Source organism: Harpia harpyja, chromosome 9 (genome assembly GCF_026419915.1).
Source record: "Harpia harpyja isolate bHarHar1 chromosome 9, bHarHar1 primary haplotype, whole genome shotgun sequence".
In the NCBI taxonomy this organism is placed as follows: Eukaryota; Metazoa; Chordata; class Aves; order Accipitriformes; family Accipitridae; genus Harpia; species Harpia harpyja.
In genome coordinates this window covers 41,166,588-41,187,422 of record NC_068948.1, presented here as the reverse complement: position 1 = coordinate 41,187,422, position 20,835 = coordinate 41,166,588, and the positions used below count along the sequence as shown (strand labels likewise).

The 20,835-nt window shown below is 57.3% G+C and overlaps 1 protein-coding gene across 2 annotated transcripts; it reads right to left on the bottom strand.

Annotated features, from left to right (window-relative positions):
- Positions 1-10: 10 nt before the first annotated feature.
- Positions 11-20,619, bottom strand: SLC25A1 (solute carrier family 25 member 1). Of its 2 annotated transcripts, none has more exons than XM_052795582.1 (9): positions 20,592-20,619; positions 3,988-4,095; positions 3,731-3,830; positions 3,358-3,496; positions 2,782-2,866; positions 2,514-2,618; positions 1,985-2,100; positions 1,575-1,648; positions 11-1,424 (listed from the first exon to the last, which is right to left on the bottom strand). In XM_052795582.1, the coding sequence occupies exons 1-9, from the start codon at positions 20,602-20,604 to the stop codon at positions 1,310-1,312; spliced, it is 855 nt and encodes a 284-aa protein (XP_052651542.1). In that variant the 5' UTR covers positions 20,605-20,619; the 3' UTR covers positions 11-1,309. The 2 variants fall into 2 exon arrangements, with proteins under 2 accessions (XP_052651542.1, XP_052651540.1); XM_052795580.1 differs by lacking the exon at positions 20,592-20,619 and adding an exon at positions 15,530-15,679.
- Between the last annotated feature and the right edge of the window lie 216 nt (positions 20,620-20,835).

Genomic DNA, 20,835 nt, shown 5'->3' with positions numbered 1-20,835 from the left:
ACGCAGCTGCTAAAGCCAGACTGGTTTTATTCAAATTGCAAATGTAAAACAGAATAATAAAAAAAAAAAAAAAAAAAAAAAAGCCAACCCAACCCTCACTGGCTTCAGAGCAGAAAGCCGCAGGTAAACTGTGCCTAGGCTTTCCTTCTTCTCCTTCACCCTCCTGTGTTAAGGCTGCGTTCATCACTGGGGACAGGAGGAAGGAGGGACGGGTCGAGCCCTGGCTCCCGCGCCCCCCTCGGCTCCTTTGGGAGAAGTTTGGCACAAATCTGGCAGGACCAAGCCCGGCACAGGGCAGGGCAGGGCTCTGGCCCCACGGCCACGGGTGTTAGTGGGTCAGCGTGAAGCTCTGAAAGCTACGGGATTAACCTATGGGGCCATGGAGAGGTGGCGGGAGGGCAGATGGGGGCGGAATGTGGCAGAAGAAGGGGTTTGCACCCCGGCTGAGGGGCCAAGTCTGCAGCACGGGGCTGCGCCTCCTCACCCCTGCTCGCACACACATCTCGACTGTAAACGGCAAGTGATGGGGGCACCCGGCTCGCCCCAATCCCGGCCCTGCGGCGAGGAGAATCAAAGGCCTGGCTGTATGTGCAATTTGGGGCAGCACCTGCTCAGCAACCCAGGGCTGAGTGGGACCCGGCGGCTGGGATGCTGCACCCAAAGGGGTCTCGGTGCTGGCAGGGAGAAGAGAGGAGAGAGCCTGGGGCTGTGCCAGTGGGTCACTGCCCTCCCGTCCCAGGGGGTGCAGGGCTGGTGGGTCCCCCCCGGTGCCGCTGTGAGACCCGGTGCATCGCTCCCAGCCCGCAGTGTCAGTCCCAAGAGCCTCCGCCAGCTGCGATGCCTGGTGCACAGCTCGGCCATTGCACCCCCATGGCTCTGAGAGGCTCTCGGCACCCCCAAAAGAGCTGCCCCCCCAGGCAGCCGGCAGCTCCTGGCTGCCGGGGGCCCCCAGGGGCACAGGGCCACTGTCCCAGAGGACACCTCGCCCTGGATAACCAGCCCTCGCAGGCGATGCGGGACCAGGGGGAAGGCATCACCAGGGGATTGGGGTGGGCGTAACCGGAATGCTGGGGGTCTGGATGCTGGGATGCTGCTCTCTCCCCGCTCCTTTTAGCACACAACTAATAATTGAACCTGCTCCAGAGCCTGTTCCTAAACATAAAGGTGGCCGGGTTTGGGGGGGAGGGTGCGCGCGTGGGGCAGGCTCGGCCCCGGGCAGCGCCGGCAGGCAGCTGCGGGCTTGGTCGTGGCTCTCCAGCTGCAGCCCCGCGGGGCGAGGGTGGCGGGGGCCACCCCGGCCCGGCCCCCCTCAGTCCGTTTTCCACACCTTGTTGAGGAACTTGACCACCTCGTCGTAGATGACGAAGACGATGGCCACGTCAAGGCAGACGCGGCCCAGGCGAGGCACTGTGCCCTTGTAAAACCTGCCGGGGATAGAGGGGGTCTGTGGGGCTGGGTGCCCTCGCAGCCCCCTCCCCACCCGTTCTCCCCACCCCGGGCCACCCCCAGTGCCCCCCTCTCGCTGGGGCTGACCCCGCCACCCGCCCCTCGCCCGCCCCCGCCGCAGGGCTTACGCCAGGGGCCCTTCGTATTTCATGATCTGGTAGGCGCAGTCCCAGGTGCTCTTGTACTTGTGCGCTTCCAGCCCCTGCGGGATGGGAAAAGCAGGGTCAGAGGCCGGAGCCAGGGGTGCGTCCGGGGGGATTTCACGGGGGAGGCAGAGAGCTGGGGGTGCACCAGGAGGAACCGATCCCCCTTCGCTGCTGCGGGCCACCAAACCCGGCAATGGGCATCCCCACCTCCGTGCAAACGCTTCCCAGCACCCCCACGGCCCGGCTGCGAGGGGTCAGCGTCCCCAGGCATCTCCCAAACCTCACCAGCATCGGGCGCCTGCCCCGGGGGCTGCACGAAACAGCTCCCCAACAGCGGGTGACCCCAGCCTGCCGCAGGCAGAGCGGTCCCACGCCACGTCCCGCAGCCGTACCTGCATCCTCGTCTTCACCACGTCCAAGGGGGTGTTGCCGAAGACACTCGCAGCTCCGGCGAGGGCTCCAAACACTCCCGTGACGAAGGGGTTGATGACCTTGTTGGGATCGTCCCCTGGGAAGGAGGAGAGATTGAGGGCAGAGTGGCGGTGTGGGGATGAAGCACGGCATCCCCGAGGGACCCCGCAAGGAAGGTCCCAGGTCTGGCTGCTCATGGTCGGGGCTTGTGCCGTGCTGAGCTGGGGACCAGGGCGTTTGGAGGCGACCGTCCAGCAGCACCAGCCCCGCAGAGCCCACGCAGCACTGAGGGGCTCAGGGTGGGGGTGAAGGTGATGCTCCAGCACCAGGACCCTTCAGGCCCATGCGCTGGGGCCCACGTGCCCTGGCTTTCATCTTTCTCCATCGCAAGAGGCTGAGCCATGAGAAGCGGAGGGTGTGCTGATGGAAAGGCCAAGCCCAGCTCCCAGGGATGGGCTGGGGGAGCCAGCGACGTAGCCAGGGTGGCCTGGGGGGACGGGGGCACCGTACCTTTGTACCAGTTCTTGAGGGAGGTCATGACGAAGAAGCGGATGGCCTGGTTTGATCCTTGCTTCAGGACAGTTGCGGTTAAGCCCTGGTAGGTCCCTTTCAGTCCTGCAGCAAGAGAGGGCGTTGGAGAGGAGCACCAGCCTCACCCAGGCAGAGAAAAACCTCCCCAGGCTGCCGGTCCCAGCCGGTACCTGTCCCCCGCCTCCCACCCCGTCCCCGCAGCGTGGGACTACCCAGGGGATCAGGGTGGCACTTCCCCGGGACTCACCTTGTTCCCGAACGATCTCCCGGACGCCATGGAAGAAGCCGCGGTATTTGGGCTTGGGGGAGCACTGGTCATGGATAAACTTCACCTGTGGGGAGACGATGTGCTCGTCCTGGCTGAGGCAAGGAGAGATGCAAGGGCCCCAAAGGGCTGCCGGCCACCTCTCGCCTTGCTCCAGGGACGGTCCCGAGATCGGAGCTGACCCACGTGGCCAGGCAACACCAGGTGAGACCACAGAGGAAACCTGTGCCCATGGCGAGCCGTGCACTTTGCAGAGAAAAACCTGGGAAACTGCCTCTGCAAGCGACCACATGGGTTTTACGGTACTAAAATAGGTAACGTGATGGCTCGTGGGTGGGGGGGCTCCTCCCTGGAGTGGGGAAAGGGCCACAACTGCCGGACCTGACCTTTCCATGGGGCTTTCCAACATCAGCTCCTCCCCTACAAAACCAGCCCAAGCAAACCCACGCAGCCCTCGGGGCTCCAAAAGCCGGGCATCCCAGGCTCTCACCCCCTCCCAACCCGGCCTGGGGAGGGGTGCCGGGGCGGGGGGGACGCTGGTGGCTGCCTCCCACCCACCTTTATGGTCTCCATGGGGCAGACCACCACCACGGCCTCAGCCACGCCGGCGCCCAGCCCGCAGACGAGGCCCCGCGTGCTGTCCAGCCGCCCCTTCTCGTCTCTCATCTGGTTGCTGAGGAACTCGAACATCCCGAACCTGCGAAGGAGCCACCGTGCCATCCCCCGGGTGCCCGGCCGGGGGGCTGCACCCCCCTGCTCTAGGTCTGTCTCCAGGAGCAGCCACGCACCCTGCGAGAGGACCGTCCCCGTCCGGGAAAGCGCCCGGCTTCGGCAAAGCGCCGCTGGGGACACCAAGGGCAAACCCACCCCCTCGTTTGTGGCTGCCCGGGGTCCCCCCCCCAACTCACCCCATGCCACGGGGGACACCTACCTGACGGCAGCCTTGGGGATGGAGCCATACACCAGCGAGCTGAGCCCCCGGTACAGCCCCCGGACGCCATGGTCACGGACAGTCTGCTTCACGCAGTCCCCTACGGCAGAGCAGAAAGCCACCGCCATCATCCGCCGCGCCGAGGACCACTGCACACCCCGGCCAAACCCCGCTCACCCCCCCAGCTCCATCCAGGCTCCATCGGAGCCTCCGAATCCGGCCGGCGGGTTGGGGCAGGACACCGGGCGCACGCTCACCGATGCCCTTGTAGCGGGGAGGGTTTGCCTTCTCGTCCAGCTGCAGCTGCGTCTTCACGTACTCGGTGGGGAACGTGATGCAGATCTCAATCCCTCCGGCCAGGCCACCTGGGAGGGAGAGGAGGGGACGCTGGGGCCAGGAGCAGCTCTGTGCCCGGCCAGCGCTGCGCTGCATGGCTGCTGCCGGCTCCATGACAGCTGAGCCCGGGACCTCTGGCAGCCAGGTCTGGGCTGGGACGCGGTGTCCCTGTCCTCGCCAAACCCCTGGGGACTTCACATGGCAGCAGGGCCCTGCGCCAACCTGGCACCCTGCACAGGCATCACCACCTGGCCACGGCAAGAGCTGGCGAGGCGATCGGCCAAAGGGGTCAGAAAACTGGGCAAAACACCGCACCCACGGCTACCGCTTCAGCGTTGTTTCCCCCCCAAAGGCACCTCTCCCCCTCCGGAGCCCCACACCTGCATTTATAAACCTGACGGAGCCCAGCAGCGCTGCACGAGCCCAGCACCACTCACCCAGCACCAGCAGGAGCCCATTTGCAGACCCAGCTGTGCCAGCGCAGAAGCGCAATTATCATCAAGCCCGTCTGGCCAACCCGTGCTCACGCGGCAGCGGCTGCTGGGCGCTGATTACACCGGCTGAAGCCTTTCCTGCCGTGGGCCCGGGGATGCGCCGGCACCCCGGCAGCGAGTGATGCCAACTCTCGGTTGTTGGGCTCCCTTTGGCTCGCTTGAAGCCCCTGCAGCCGGCCCTGCCACGAGCTACCTCGGGGCAGCGGAGCCGACCCCGGCTGGGCTGGAGGTCCCCAGGAGGTGGGCTCACCCCCGGCCGGCCGGCTAACAACCGCGCAGCTCGTTTCCCTGCACCAAAGCGCAGCCGGGTCCTGCCGAGCAGCGGGAGCTCTTTGTGCCGGTGCAAGGAGGCAATGTGGGGCCAAGCCAGGTTCCCCCACAGCTTGCAGGGGCAAACCCTGCTGCAGCCCAGGCCAGGGCAAGAGCCGACTCTGGGGCAAAGCCGTGCCTTGTGCAATGCTGGGGAGCCATGCGATGCTGCCACTGGGGCTCAGCACCCATGAGAGCAGCCCCCGAGGGCCTCCCAGCTCCTTGCCCAGGGAGGGCGAATCGGACCCCAGCCTGCGGGACATGGCACGGCACTGGAACAGGTCGGCTGCCAGCTCCGGGTCTCCCATGCCGCCTCCGCCGGCCCAGCCACGTCCTCCGTGTGACTCAGCAGCACTGCGGCTCTTGCCACAGCCACCGCAGCCTCGTCACGGCCCAGGGGGAACACGTCGCCATCAGGGGAAGGGCTGGCGCAGGGGCTGGGTGCAGCGGTGGGTTATCCTGCTCTGCGGCCAAGCGCCACACGGCAGAGCACAGCTCTGCTTATCAGCACCCTCCGAAGGACCCTGCGAGGGGACGCTGATAGGGGACACCGCGGCCCATGGGACAGGGAGCTGGGCCATGGCTGCTCCCTGTGACAACAGCAGGCAGCCCCAGCTCCTTGGACCAGGGGAGTTTCTCCTATAGTTTTATTTCTTCTGTATAGCCTCCAAATTTACAAGAGACCCTTCACCTCTCTGGTGCTGCCTCCAGCTCCGTCCCGCAGAGTGCCACCGGTGAAACTGCTCACCCAGCGTGGGGAGGTCCCGGTGGGCAGGCTGGCATCCCCTGGGGTACCGCTGCCTTCCCTCAGCTGCATCCTTCTAGAGGGAAAGGAACACAGCCTTGCTGCACTCCCTCCAGCAGCTGGGCAGCACCCACCTTAAAACAGCCTTATCCTGGGTTTTTTTTTTTTTCCCTAGGCACAAGAAGCAGCAGGCTGCACTCATCCTCCTCAAGGTAGCCAAGAAGCCATGCCAGCACTCAGCACAGCCGGGACGACGGGAAAGCCCAGCTCGGTGCTCAAAGAGTATCCCCCTCCTCCCGCAGGCATGGCGGGGATGGGGACACCGTGACACTGAGCGCCCGTCCCCCATACCCAGGGCAGGACCTGCCGGCCCAGCCTGGCAGCATCCCAGCCCCGTGGGGTGCCGGGTACAGGGCGCGAGGCCAGCCCGGCTCCACCGCAGCGGACAAAGGCCCCTTGTTTCCCCGAGTTCCCAGGAGAGGCCGGAGCTGCTCAGCCCGGGACCAAGCAGGCACCTCCCGGGAGGCGGCGATGGGCGACACTGCCGGCCTTTACGCCTCCACGGCACCCCGGGCTTTGGTGGCGTGGGAGGAAGCTGTGGCAGCCGCAGCGAGGCCGGTTCGCACCACCGCGGCCAGCTGCCGGCTCTCCCCCGGGGCACCACGGGAGGAGAGCCACCATCCCCAGGGTCCCCAGAGCTCTCCCGCTGCCTCCTCAACCCTCTCCCGTCCTTGGCACGTCCATCAGAGATAGCGGACGCTGCCGGTCCCGCGGCACGGGGGCTTGCCGAGCGCTGTAATTTCTCCTGCAAAGCCAAACGGCTCCTGTGGGAGCAGCTGGCAGGTCTCCGGTGAGCAGCGCAATGAGGAGCAGCGTCCTCCAGCTGGGTGCAATGGTCCCTGAAAAGCTGAGCACCGGCTGGCACCTCTCCATGCTGCTACACACCACCGTGCCACCAGCCTCGCTGCCACCGCAGCCACACGAATGCCCCAAGTGCTGCCAAGGCCGCTTCCCTCCCTCCTACACTGCAGACCTGAAGTGCTGGACATTTTAAGAGCCGTAAATATTTGTTCCCTCTCGGTCCCCCAGCACCAGCTGCTGCCCCAGCACCTCTGGGAGCCAGTCAGCAGGGAAACACCCGGGACAAGCACCAGTCCAGGGGCAACCAGCATCTCGGCTCACGGCAGCCGCGCGAAACGGCACAGGGTGGGATGCTGCACCTCCTGCAACCTCAGCAGTCACCAGGATTAAGGGCATTTGTCCACGCAGGGGAGGCTGAGGGGCTCTGCCCGGCATCCCATGGGCAAAGCCACATCCACAGCAGCATGTGAAGTATCCCGGCAAAGGGACAGCGTGCTGTTCCTGGGAACCGGCAGCCACTGGGTCACTGAGGCCGCCCGAGCCAAGGAAGGAGGAATGGGGCGTCCGCACTGGCTCCCCACAGCAAACTGGGGAGCTGGATGCAAAAGGCGTCCCCATCCCAGAGCCACCGAAAGCGGCTGCCTCCCTGGCACGCTGCGGCACATACACGTCACCCTGGCAGGGGCACGGCTGGACGCTGGCACCCTGACTGCCTCCGTCACCACTCGCCGGAGACCCTGCCCAAAGGCTGCCCTGCCGCTGCACAGCCAGGACACGCTCTGACACCCCTTAGGCAGCTGCGCACAGCTGTATTACAGGGCAGGCGAACAGGTCTGTTCAGGGAAACGCACCCAGAGGAGAATCTTCTCCCTGGCCCTGCTCAGCGATGTCTGCAGCCTGCGCTGCCAGGTCCCTCCCTGCCCCCCGGTGTTGCTCTGGCCACAAATCCCACGGGAAGGTGCACGGAGCAGGGACTCCAGACACGCTCTGTGACTCGGGGCAATTTTATCCTGTTTTCCTCTGCCTGCAGAGAGATGGGGTGGCACAAACCACCCGCCCTGCAGCCCCTTCCCTCTCTGGAAGCGAGATCCATCAGAGGTCCCACTCTGCTGTCGAGCGTCCTCTCCCCGTGCCGTTTTATTCCAGCGGAAGCCTTATTCTGTGCAAATAAATCACTCCATTGCCCACGAGCAGCAGCTTCTTCCAACCCCCCTCCCTCGCCAGGGCTGCCCAGGGCTTTGCAACCTGTTTACCCGGACTTTAACCGGCAGCTTCAGCTCTTGCAACACCGCAGAGTCAGCAGGAACAGCCAGCAGTGAGCGCTCAGGAGGTGAAAGAGCAAGCGGGGCAGCCCAGATGCTGAGCCGAGGCTCTCAGTTATTAGCTGGATACAGTGGAGCCAGAGGAGAGAGGACGTCCTTCAGGGAAGGTCGCTCTGTCCGGATCCGGGGAAGGTGCCTCCGGCTGGGGGGATCCTGCTCCCATCACCGGGAATGGCTCCCCACCGGCAGCGAGCCTGCAAGCACCCCAGCTGCCAGCAATCCTGATCCCACAGGCCCAGCAGGGAAGGGAGAGAAGGGAAAAATATCTGTTTGTCAGCCACTTGGCATGGTTTTCCCAGAAAAAGTTTAGTTCTCCTTTGTGGAGGGGCCAGCAGAGTTATTCAGGGACGTGGCCGCAGCCCTTGGACATGGCTGGGGAGAGTTGGCAAGAAGAAGAGGGTTTTTGGGGACAGCAGGAGGGTGCTGCCCCTGTGACGCTCACGCAGCGCGTGATGGCATTGGTGCACGCAGGTTCAGCTAATGACCTCAAACCCCATTAGTGAGCAGCTTCTGGGGATGCCACTACCCACCCCCTGAGCAGCCCGTCCCGGGGACCCCAGCTCTAGCACCCAGGACAGGGTGGGTGCCAAGGGCCAGAGGGTGCAGCCGCAGTGGAGAAGATGAGCAGAGCCCCGGGGACTGACACAAACCAAGGCTGCGCAGCTGGGGCGGGCACTGCCACCCCGTGCAAACCCCCACCCGGAGGCAAGTGCCCCAGCGAGCACCCACTGCCCTGTTTGGGAGCCACAGAGGGGCAGGAGGTGGCACTGGCCCTCTGCCACTCCCGCGAGTGACTGCGCCTGCAAAAGCATCCTGCTCCTGCGGACTGAGCAGCAGGTCTCTGTGCAGCTCTGATGAGAAGTGAGCACCTGGAGAGCAATTTCAGCCTCTCCATTTTAAGGGTAATTTCACATGCAGATACGCAAGCACCTGATTTCCATACAAAAAGCTCCTTTTAACTTCAGATTTGGCAGGATCCTTTCAAGCCAGAGAAAATTATTCCTAAGGGCCTGGAAGCAAAGCAGCAGAGCTCTTACAGGACTCATGCCTGAAGCTTGCCCCCTTCTGCCGGCTGTGAGGCTCAGGGCAGCAGAAAGGCACAAACAGGCTTCCAGCTCCTCTCCAGGGCACCAGCGAAAGCTGACCCCCATGTTCCCCCCCTGTTCAGAGGGCACGGGACCCACTTGCAGAAGGTGCAGGTGTAAGGGGTGAGCTGAGCAGCCAAGACTCATTACCCGGACCACAACGCTGCGGGCACAGCAGGCAATCCTGCCCGCCGCCTGGATGCTGTGCTTACGGTTCCTACCCTCACAAGGGGACTTGGTGCCCTTCCCCGTTAGCCGAGACAGCTTTCAGAGCTGGGGAAATAAAAAAAGAAAAAATTTAGAAGAATCAAAGACCAGCAGGGTGCTACAAATCAGGGAGGCAGAAACACCTACTGCCAGCTCATGACAGTTCTCTGCAGCCCAGGTGCTGCCCCATCAGCAGCACAGACCTCTCTGCCTGCTTCCAGCCACTGAGGGATTGACCCCCTCTCTGCAGCCATCCGTGCTGCTCTTGAGCCATCCCATTAACATAACCCAGCTAAAGGCAGCGGTGGAGAAATCCTACCATGCCTGCAGTGGTAAAACGGGTTTAACGGGCTCCACCCTCCCCACACCGTCCCACCACGGGCCATCTTGTGAAATGGGCTCGGGGCAGAGCCTGGCTCAGGAGCAGGCAGGCGCCTCGCTGGAGAGCTGGCTTTCGGCAGGGCTAGCACCGCGGTCCTCGCCTGGGCACCTTCTGCTGCCGCGCACAGCCCTCCATCACCCATCTGCAGCCCCATCCTTGGGGAAAACCACCATGGGGGCTGCTCGATGGGGAAAGGTCTTCTATAGTGCTGAGATCGGGGAGGGCTGCTTCCACCAAGCCAGACTGCCAGAAGATTACCTGCGTTTTGGTTAGAAGGGAAAAAACGTGACCTGTGACAGGCCAGCCCATCTCAGAGGGTGCCTATCCCCCTGCGCTAGGGCTAGGGATCCTTGGACGATCTCCTATCTGATAGGGGCAAGGCCAGCGGGGGACACGGGGGTTCAGCATGTCCATCAGTAAATACACACGTGGCCGCTTTCGTCAGGGGAGTGCGCTACGGCCAGGCTGGCGAAAGTCTGATCCCCCCCACCAGCGATACACAGAACGACAAATATGAAACGCACCTCTCTGTACCCCGTGCCATCGGGTGGGTAAACAGCTCCGTGCAAACAGGGCTGCAGATAATGCTGTGGATGGGATGGAGTAATTTGTCCCTAATCTTACTGGAACCAACCTGTTTCAACAGGCCACCCTTTCACAACCTGCTCATTCATCACCTCTCTGCATTTACTTCTCAATGGGCCAATACTGCAATAAATCATTATTATATTTTAAACTTCTTGGCTGTGAGTAGGATGGCAGAAGCCATTTCCCTTTGCTTGCAGTCACAGCATCATCTGCCTTCGATGCTGACCCCACCTTTGGGGACTGCCAAGTCCCCCATCCCAGCTCAATTCGCATTCGCCCCGCTGCCCTGTGCACCCCGAGGCCTCGGCTCCACCGCCGTGAGCTGGCTTCTGGCCAACCCACCACGCCGCTTCAGACACCTACTTTTTAAGTGTCCAAAACTCCTTCTGAAGACAGGCAACAGGGAGGCAACAACGGAGCCCAGGGCTGCTGGATGCCTCCCCTAGCACAGCCCCGTAGCTAGATGAAGGAGCCACTGCAGGGACTGAGGCTTCCCCGGGGACAGGCTCTGGTCCCCCTGCCACCAGCACAGGGGAATGACTGCTGTACCAGGCAGTGGAACACAGGGAGGGAGAAGAGATGGCAAAAAAATCAACCCCTGCTGTCAGGAGGTGACCTGAGACCTCAGGGCACAAGCACAGGGTCACCACCGCCCACGCAGGAGCAGGGAGGCTGCATTAGCATGCACCACACAAGGCCATCAAGAGATGAGAGACACTGCAACATCCCTGAGCTGTCAGCTCACGGTGCTCATCGCCTCTTGGAAGACGGATGGCTCCTTCCGATCATTTACGTCAACCCAGAGAAAATGGTTGCCTGCAGAACGTCAAGCAGAGCATCAGGCATGTGAAAATCTCAGAAACTCACATTTCAAAGCCCAGGGTTAACCCCAGCTCACACAGAACTCATTCAGACTGAAGAACCTGGGCACCCCGATGTGGTTTCCCAGTCCTGGGGCTGACAGCATCCCCGCACCAGAAGCCTTGGGGCTGCTCTATGTTTCCACAGCAGCTCCAGTCCACGAGGGCTCACAGACAGGCAAGGACGCACTCAAGGCCAGCGTGCTCCTTTTGCCCCACTCCCCAAACAGAGGACAGCCAGAGGAGGCAATCCCAGGGCAAACCACAGCCAGGTGTGATGCACCAAGGGCCAGCAGACCTGGCAAGGCTGGTTCCCTCCACACTCACCAATCCTCCCCCACAGCCGTGTTCAGCCCACCACCTGGCTCCCCCAGCTCGCCATCGAGGGGGGAATATCCCCTACCCTGCTGTGAGCACCAGGCATCCATCTAAAAGCCAGGGAGCATGCCGGACCACAGCCATTCCCAGCAGCACAACCTCCCTCCCAGGAGGGCAATGGCCCTGGATGCCCACGTGGACTCAGGACTTTTGGGAAAGGAGTCCTACTCTGCAAGAAGCAAGTCCCAGCTTTCACACCAGTCCCTGACTCCTCCGTAGGTACAGCATTTCCTAAGAAAGATCGTATCAAGAGATTAACAAAGAAGAGGAAACTGAAGCTCTAATTACTGCTTTGTTTCTCATGTGATCCTGCACTCCTTGCTAAATGTATGCTTCGTGCCCTACCCTGCAGGCCCTTCTCTTTCTCCCTGTAGAGTCCCTTTCCCCTCTGCCCATGCTCCTCCTGGGACCTTGGTGCACGTCACTGCTATTTCCCAGCAGTACTCAATGTTTGTAGCAAACACCAGAGCAGCAGCCATGACCATTGCGAGCTCTTTCCAAATCAAGCACCATGTAGGACAGCATCCAGGCGTCCTGCCTCTCTGACCAGGCAGGATTAGGTGTAGGCAAGAATAGCAACTGTGCACCAGCCCCCGGGCGAGCCGAGGTACCATGCAAAGAGCAAGGCAGCTGGGAGCTTCTCCGTGGGAGGGAGCAGACCCCAGGCTTCAAAGCTGGCTAAAAACAGAGTAAGACTGTACTTGAGTCTGGGCAGGGCGGGCAAAGCCTTTCATCAAACGTCTGCTGCTAACCAGGAGCAAAGTTTTCAAGAGGTGGACAGGGGTTTGCCTGCAAAATGGCAAGGGCCATTTGTGCTGGGCTCTAAATAGTCCACCGCAGGCTGGCTCGACCTGACCTAACGGCACTGCGGTGCCCGAAAACCCAGCAAGGAGCCATCTGGGGAAACACGGGGGTGACCGCCTCTGCCAGCTCTGCAGCCAGCGCTCCTGTCTCACCACTTGTTGCCTTTATTTCGAGCTCCCCACTTGCCCACCACAGCACGGCCCCATGCTGGGAGCGGTGCAGGGGACTGGCAGCACCCAGCCCTGCAGGAGGCTGGCAGGAGGGACAGGAGCTCGGCTGGCTAAAGGCTTTGTTTGGAAACAACAGCACAGAAACTGAAAGCTGGCTAGGGAAGCTGGAGACACAGCTGAACTCCTGGGTCTACCTGCTAACGGGTTATTACCCAGCAGAAGAGACACGCGCTGGCCCTCAAATCAGCTCATGAGTTCACAAGAAAATTATGCCAGCTTTACAACAGGTAACTGAGCCAGCAGATGAGTTAGAAAGACACAAATAATATCTGTTTCAGCATAAAGCTTGCATGTTTACCAGTCTTTTAACCGAGTTTAAGCTAAGCCACATGATACCAAACCTTAGTATCCTACAGCCATGTCACTTCTGATCCAGTGCCAGGTCCCGCAAACCAACTTTATACCATCAGTTCAGAGCCCGGGGGGCTCTTCTCCTTGCAAAGGGGATGTAGGGGTTGAACAACGACAGGGACCCACAGCCACACAGCTCTGCCCTCTGGAAGCCCAGTCTGCACGGAGCAGCCCCAAGACCAAGTCCTGGCAGCAACACCCACCCACCCGGCCAGGACGGCCAAGCTGCCTTCGTGCGCTCAGGCCACACACAGCCGCAGCATCGGCTGCGGCTGTATGGTCACAGCAAGGTGAAGTGCTGCCTTGGCACACAACAACCGCTTGGAAAAACGAGAGCCCGTTAGCAAATTAATTTTTAACTTTGCGTTTGTCTGTTGCGACAACTGAAAGACAAGAGCTCTCGGGAGCCAGAGCTTCGCTTGTGTCTCTTAAGGAAAAAGCCGGCCCCAGCCTGCTCAGCCTGCTCAGGTCTGGGCTATGCGAGAGAGCTGTGCCTCCCTGGCAGCGAATCTCAATTACACACTGGGTCTGGGAGCAGATATGCACCCAGGGTGGGATGATGGCTGCTTATTTAATTCCACCAGTACAAGGCTGATGAAGCACAGCACAGTAGGAATGGCCCCTCTTGAACACCTCCAGCTCTCCAGCAGATTGAATTTTGGAGCACACACCCGTTGTGCAGACAGATGTCAGATGAGAAATGCTGAGAGCAATCAGCAAACCCCTTAAAGTCAGCAGAGACAGCCACAAACGGCACTGCATACGTCCAGAAGGGGCTGAAGGGCCAAGCAGAGCGGGACGCAGGGAGTTAACAGCAGCCTTCTCCCATGTATGTGGTTCTCTAATACAATTAGATGCCACAGAAGCTTGGCTGGATTTCTGCCCATTAACCAATTACTCTGATTTGGTGCATGCGAGGAGAGGACTAGCATCTCAATAGGGTCCTTCTTCCACCCCTGCAGCCTCACGTGGACCCAGAAGGGCTCCTCCAAGCAGGGGCATATGCAGCTTTGTGCTGCGTTGCCCACCCTGACACCTGGCAGAGGCCACAAGCACCGTGCTCCTCCCTTTACATCAGAACAGCTTCCAGGCACACCCACGGCAACTTTCCTGCCAGGGGAGAGCAGGGCAAGTCTGCGGCAGCCTCTTTCAGAGTATGTCGATAAGCTATCTACAGCTGATGATCCCCGATAACGAACCTACACAAGGGCTATGAAAGTCTCCTGATGCGTTGGCCCAGGGAATGACAACCTGACACGCCACACACGGGCAGTGAGTTGGAAAAGACTGGGAAGGCAGGATGGAGAGCAAACAGCCCATCTCTCCTGTCCTAAGCGCAGATTAAATCTCATTTAAAAGACCTCTACATCAAAGGGGATTAGAAAAGGCCTAAACTAACAACCCATTTTGGGGGGGGGGGGGCAGCACAAGTCTCGAGACCCCTGAGGAGCACAGAGCTCCGGAGGAGCCTGGCCTCACCAGAGGTCTCGTTTGAACGAGAGGGCACCCTCTTGTTTGGCCGCAGCTGCCGCCTCCTCGTACCCCGGCCCTTTGGCCCAGGTGACAGCACAGACCCCTCCAGGCGACGTGACCCTGGGAGGCCTCGTCACCCTTTGCACGCTCCAGTGCTCGCATCCATTTTCCGCAGCGCTGCCGTCTCCGGCAGTTCTCCGGAGCCGCGCGAGGGGAGGCCGCCAGCCGAGGCAGGGGCCAGTGCCGGCGGCAGAGCCGGAACGGCAAGGGCTTGGCTCCCTGCGCCCAGCCGGGGAGGGCAAAGCCTTGCTTCTCCCGGGTCCCTGCTACAGGAGGCTGGAGCTCTGCCCTTGGAAGGGAGCTGGGAGTTGGGACAGATGAACAAAGGCACAATCGTAGGAGGGGGAATTGGCTGGAAAACACAAAAGCCCTAAACATGCCAATCACGTCAAGACTGCAATGGCTCATTTCAGAAGGAAGACACTGATCTCCACTCCGGGAATTGTCCTGCGAGTGGCAAGAGAAACCGGGGAGCTAATAAAGGGCTACAAAGGAGTTTAACAAGCCTGCGACTGTCTTGGACTCCATTCAGCTCAAGGCTCAAACCAGCCACAAGCCGGAGGAAGCGCGTTAACTCTGCAGTTACTGCTGCACTTGGAGCCTCTTTAGATCCCATAGAAATGGTCAGAACTGGACGGGAAAACCTGCCCTGATCCACAGGGATTGATGCCGACACACAAAGGAGGGACCAAGAAGCGTAAGAGGAGCCGTATCAAAGCAGCATGCAAGACACGACTGGAGCAGCAACGACCGGAGCGCTGCCGCTTCAGCTTTCTCCCTTAACGTCTTCAGGGGGAGCGTGAGGAGATCCCCTGCTGCCGCCTCTTCCGTCAGTTCAACACCCTCCTGCTAACGTGAAAATCCGCCCCGCTAAACAACGCGACGGCCGCAAGCCCTGTGCCCACCCTGCCTTACCGTAGCCAGCGCCCCGACACCTCCCCGGCAAGGCCACAGGTTGCAGGAACAGCCTCGCAACCGCGCCGCGACCCCCGCCAGGAGCAGCGGCAGCCCGGAGAGCTGACGATGCATCTGCCGGGGCGAAGGGAAAATCCCGGTTCCGCCGCGGGCCGCCTCCCCGGGGCTGCCGGGACGTTTTGCGGGCTGGCTTTGGGGCTGCTGGGCTCGCCCGGCGGGAAGACCCCCCCACACACACAGCGGGGCGATCCCAGCGGGCTCGGGATGGAGCACCTGCGGCGGAGCGCCCTGCCTTCCCCCGGGGCGGGTCGCGGCAGCCTCCGCCCAAGCACGGATGCCCACGCTGGCAGCGGCGACCCCGCCCGGGACGAGACGCTCGGCGGGGCGGCGGGAGCTTACCTGCCAGGATGGCCTTGCCGGGGTGGGTGAGCTTGGCCTTGCCGGCGGGGGCGGCGGCGGCCAAGCGGCGGGGCGCGGCGGGGGCGGGCATGGCCGCGCTGCGCCGCGGCTCCTGCGCTGCCCGGCGGCGGCGGCGGCCGGCTCCGTATTTCAGGGCCGCGCCCGCGGAGGGGCGGCCCCGGCGGCGTCACATCCTCACGCCGCGGGGCGGGGATCCCGGGGCTCGGCCTCCGCCGGGAGGGAAAGGGGGGGAAGAAAAAGGAAAAAAAAAAAAAAAAAAAGAAAAAGAAGGAAGAGAGCAGCCGAGAGGCAGCGTGACCCGGCTTGTGCCCGGCCATGGTGATTTCTTACCCTGCTGCTCCCGGAAAACACCCACGCAGCGTGCGGGGAGATGCCAGCCCTGCCTGACCCACGCGTGGGGCACAGGGGCTTGGCTAACGCTGCCTTCGCCCCTCCGAACAACAGCAAGCAAGCGGCCCCACCCCGGCACGCTTGGGCCAGGATTAGCTGTAAAAAGCTCGGTCGGTAAGATCTGCACGACAGTTCCCTCGCTGCTCCTGGGCGAGGGTAGATTCGGTCTTTACTGGTCCGAGTGTGCCTCAAAGGGGTGGGTTAGCTCCTCTCGTGGCCTTTGCTTGAATCATTGATGGGGAGGCTAGTAATCATATCTGAACGCCTAACGTTGTAAGCAGATGAGACACCAAAACATTCTCAAATTAAAAGAGTGTCCATGAGTGCACAGATGCTTTAGGTTTGGTTCAGATAATGGTTAGGGGTTTTGGGGGGGGGGGGGGGGGGAATTTATTATCTATTACTCCTAAATAATTAGGCTGTGCAAATCACACCACTACTTACTTTTGCTTTATCTATAGACAGAGGAAGACAGCCCTTCATTAACTTATGTCTGAAAGCTGTATTTAACAGGAATGCTGGGGAGAGAAACCAACGCTGTTTTCATTTCCATCCAGGATTTCACAGAAAGCAGGGAATGCTGGAGCTGGACTCCGGAGCTGTATTCTCCCTTACACCTGGAGCAGCCACCCTATTCCAAAGAGGCAACATTTTGTGTAAGAAATCTCCCCCAGCCAGGTGTAGAGCACACTCCTGTCGAGACTTGCTATGTGTGCACTTTGTGACATGATTTTTGTTTAACAAGACTCAGCAATCTGGCTGCTGGATTCCGGCTGCCAGCCTCATCTGAAAGGGAATGCCACAGCTACAGCACAGTGATACAGCTGTGGGTTCATGGCTAAACCAGCTGCAGAAAGACCATTTGGGAAACTGAAGCACCTTTATTCCACCAGGACTAAAAACAAACCAATGTGTACTTGCAGTGCAGAACTCTTCCCCAGATGGTGCCAGAACTATATGTGATTTCAGAACAGACTTAAGACAGTCACAGAGGCAAGTCCATTGAGGTGGTCCCATGTCAAGTGTAAGGCCACCCACCTCCAGCATGGGGAAGTAAGGGGGAAAAAAACCCAAACACGTGAAGGTTACACAGAAGGAATGAACACTTAAGTCCCACTCACAGATGCAGAGCAGCTACTTAGCGCTCAGGTTAGCAGTACTAGAATGGCAAAAATAAGATAAATCCTTTCAAAGATGGCAAACAAATGGAAATACATTTGGATTTCTGATTAATTTCTGCAACTCCTCACTACCTTTGCATAAAATTACCATAACATTCATGTATGCTTGCAGACATGTATACGTACTGCTGCGAGGCCATGATTAACCTCACAACAAACACTGGCTCTTATGGACTCCCAAATAAAATCAGAAAGGCCTTGTGCACAATCTCATCCTGTCCAAGAAAATACTATGCCACATGCTTAATTCTCATCAGCCTCAATGAGATTCACAACAGTGCTTACTTTGCTGAACAGGGAAAGGATTATTCATATTTAATCACATGCAGATTGCAAGCCATCTCAACTTGACCTCCAAGAAGCTGCTAACAACACTTGTCAGCAAAAAGCCTGAAGGAGAAGAGCATCTAAGGAAGATAAGCAACCCCTGAAATACCAGAGGCTGCAAAAGATGCATTTTAAATCCCATAAGCAACTTACATGAAAGTAAAGACTTGACCAGACTTGCACGGTCAAGAGCATCTCCTAGGAAATGGGTGGTCAAAGCATAAAACAGCAGCTACTGTTACGGACAGGATATCAAGTCCTCTATCCTACTGCTCTCACTTCAGGAATTTTCATGGAAACAAGCCCCTGACAGTCGCAACCCATTTCCCATGCTGGTGGCTGGTGCTCGTTTCTGCTACCATAGAAAGATAGGAAGATTGTGAAATACATAGTCAGGTGCTGTCACAGCCTGCACACCTTGTGGCATCCCTCCAGGCCCTAATAATCAGAATTAAAGAGAAAAAAACAACTTCCATGGTTTTTTTTTTTCTTTTAAACACAAACACCAATTGCAGACAGAGCTTTCTGGATCCTAGGAAGCACGAAAACAGTGACCACACTTGATCAGTTCCAACCTACCCCTCCCTTGCTGCTCCCCAAAATGATTTTTTTTTTTTTTTTAAATTGCCACAGCTTGATGCACCCAGCAGCACACCATCATTTCAGAGACCATAAGTGGTCAATATAGGGCACATAAACTTCCCATTATATGCCCTTGAAACAGAGAATCTCTTCATTTCACTAAAGAGCTATATTATCTGAATTGTTACAACACATCAACTACTACAAACCTTTCCACGCGTTATTAATCCACATCACTTGGGGTCTTATGGTAAAATAGGAAAACTCATTTCCTCTTGGGTTCCCCAACAAGAACAAATGATTCCTTTATGTGTAACAGATCCTGCACATAACAGGCTTCATTAAGAAGTGACCACATTGCAGATTTGAGTCAACATTTCCCCAGCTTTCAAGTGTGCGCAGCAGGAGCTACTGTGACTATAAGGAAGATGATGCTATTCCAAAACAACTTGCGTGATTCCCACTTGAGCACATGTACAAAAAGAGCTCCTGTTGATACTCAAGATTATTCCCTGAGATTACCAAGACTGAGCCTCTCAAGAGCCCAACAGAAGTCCCCATTACATTAACATTTGAGTGGACCTGACTCATCTCAGAAGAGGACTAAAATCCACGTACTGTGTACGGTATTTACAGGTTATCATTCTGCTACCAGACCATGGTCACGCTTCCCTCACAGCATGATATATTACTGAAAGAAACTACTCCAGCTGACAAATCCTGTTAGCAGTTTACCCTAGATGAGACCATTTCCCCATACTCTATCTGAAAACAAGAACGTGTCTTCCAAAGGGAAAGAAATTCAAAGATTTACTAACCACCCCTTCCCACTTGAATCCACTCCTAGCTTCCCAGCTGGATAACCAACACTTTAGGAATTTGTGCTTTACATAATATTGGAGATCTCATCGCTGTGGAAAAGAACATACCAGATAACTTTGTAATTCCTTCCTTTCATAACCACTAGGGGGAAAAGGAGAAATATAGATTTTCAGATGAAGATATTTTAAAGTCTGGATTAAAACCACAGCAGACAAAAAAAAAAAATCTCCCTGAGTCACTGAACCATGCAGGAGAATGCATGACTGAATAAACTCAGAATTTGACTCAGAGTTTTTAAATTCTGACACGTAAAAGCAAGACAAGACTTACCCTTCACTGACTGTATTTTAAATTCATACCATCTTAACACTTAAAAGCTGGCAACTTCATAGTCTATTTTAGCTTGGAAGAAAACAGATGGATTTTGCTAGCTTCCTGAAAGATCTCAAAGGCTCCAGGCTGAAAGATCTGGACTGAAACACAGACCTATGCTAACAATTTTGCAGCATTTTATTAGTAAAACATGAGTCAGGATCTGTCATTACCTTTGGAAAGATGCCCACAGAAAACACATAGCGTTGAAAAACAAGAAAACTATACTTGCAATAAACTCTTTGAAGGCTGAATGCTTGCTGAAGGAAGAGATGTAGCAGAATAAAGACTCCAGATCCATTAAGCTGAACTGGTGCACCTGCAGGTTGCTACAGCAAGTGTTAATTCACTTGGCAAACCACAACCTCATTATAGACCAGTGTCACAAAGAACTCTGGTGTCATTAAGCATTTTCCAGCCTTACGTTCCATAATATTTTATCACAAATTCAAGATGCCCCAACTTTACTTCGTGGGAACAAATGAAACTGAAGCAGTCCTGGGGTACTCTGTAAAGCAAAAAAAGAAATACAGTCAGCTCAGAACCAAGTGACAAGCCAAACCATTTACAGCAGAACAGGAAGGACCCAGAAAGACTGAAAGAAGTTCTACAGATGAGAAATATGCCCTGTCACAAGGTAGTACACACACTGTCTAAACTGCTTGTTACGGGATCCTGGTACATGCAGTGATACTTGTTCCAAGATTTGCAAGATTTCTAGCCTCATTTTTTTTCAGTACAAATTACATCTGCTGTCATGCTGGTTTAATCTCACTAAGAGTTTCTCAGCAGCCAAGTTCTAGCCTGCCAATTAAAATGTCACACATTGAAGCATAAACATTAACTACACAGCAGTTGAACAGTCAGCTTTGCCCGAGTATATCATATGTGCCCAAGTACAAAGTTATCCACGCTCATCTAAGTGGGCATCAGACAACAAAGGATTTGTTTGTCAGTTTTAGAGTTCAAAAAGCAGAAAAAAATCTTTTATGCTTCTGAGTAACTGTTGCTGGTTTTGCTAGGGAAAAAAAGTTGTTCCTTGTTTTACACAGCCTTATTAAGGGATCCATGTCATGCTGTAAGCACCAGCTCTCAGCACTGCAGTTACTAAAAAAGAAGCTATTAAATCAAAATTAAGTTTTGGACCTTATAGTTACTACTGCCTTTCCTGTATGATTCCCATAATTTGTAAACTTGAATAGGTTTCATCTGCCTATAATTTTTATTTCTTAGGGAGCAAAATGACTTAGAAGCATTTTATTCTGCTACGCTACCATTTAATTATAGAGCCCCAAAAAGGGGGGAAGGGAAATAGAAGTCTTGTAAAATACCACAATATAATGTAGCCAATAAGAAACAGAACTTACCCCAACAATGCATTCCTCCTAAGCCTAATTCCTCCCGAGTTTATGGGGCTGGCTCATCTGGCCCAACAGAGCAGACAGCAGCAGCCTCCACCAGAATTCTGCTTCTAACAGCAAGTTTGTTAGACGTTCTTCCTCCCCTTTCACTTGGTGTTTATACCAGGAGAAACCAGTAACCCTTAAAGATGCAAGGGAGCAAAGGATAGTGTAAGGAGCTCAAGTGCTAGCACAGAGTTAGCAGCTGAAT

What these genes read in the sequence shown, in the direction of transcription:
- SLC25A1 (XM_052795580.1), bottom strand. Translation starts at nt 15,620, where the DNA reads ATGCCCGCCCCCGCCGCGCCCCGCCGCTTGGCCGCCGCCGCCCCCGCC. An exon ending in GCCCCATGGAGACCATAAAG is followed by an intron (nt 2,867 to 3,357) that starts GTGGGTGGGAGG and finishes GTCTCCCCACAG; the next exon opens with GTGAAGTTTATCCATGACCA. An exon ending in GGAGATCGTTCGGGAACAAG is followed by an intron (nt 2,619 to 2,781) that starts GTGAGTCCCGGG and finishes CTCTTGCTGCAG; the next exon opens with GACTGAAAGGGACCTACCAG.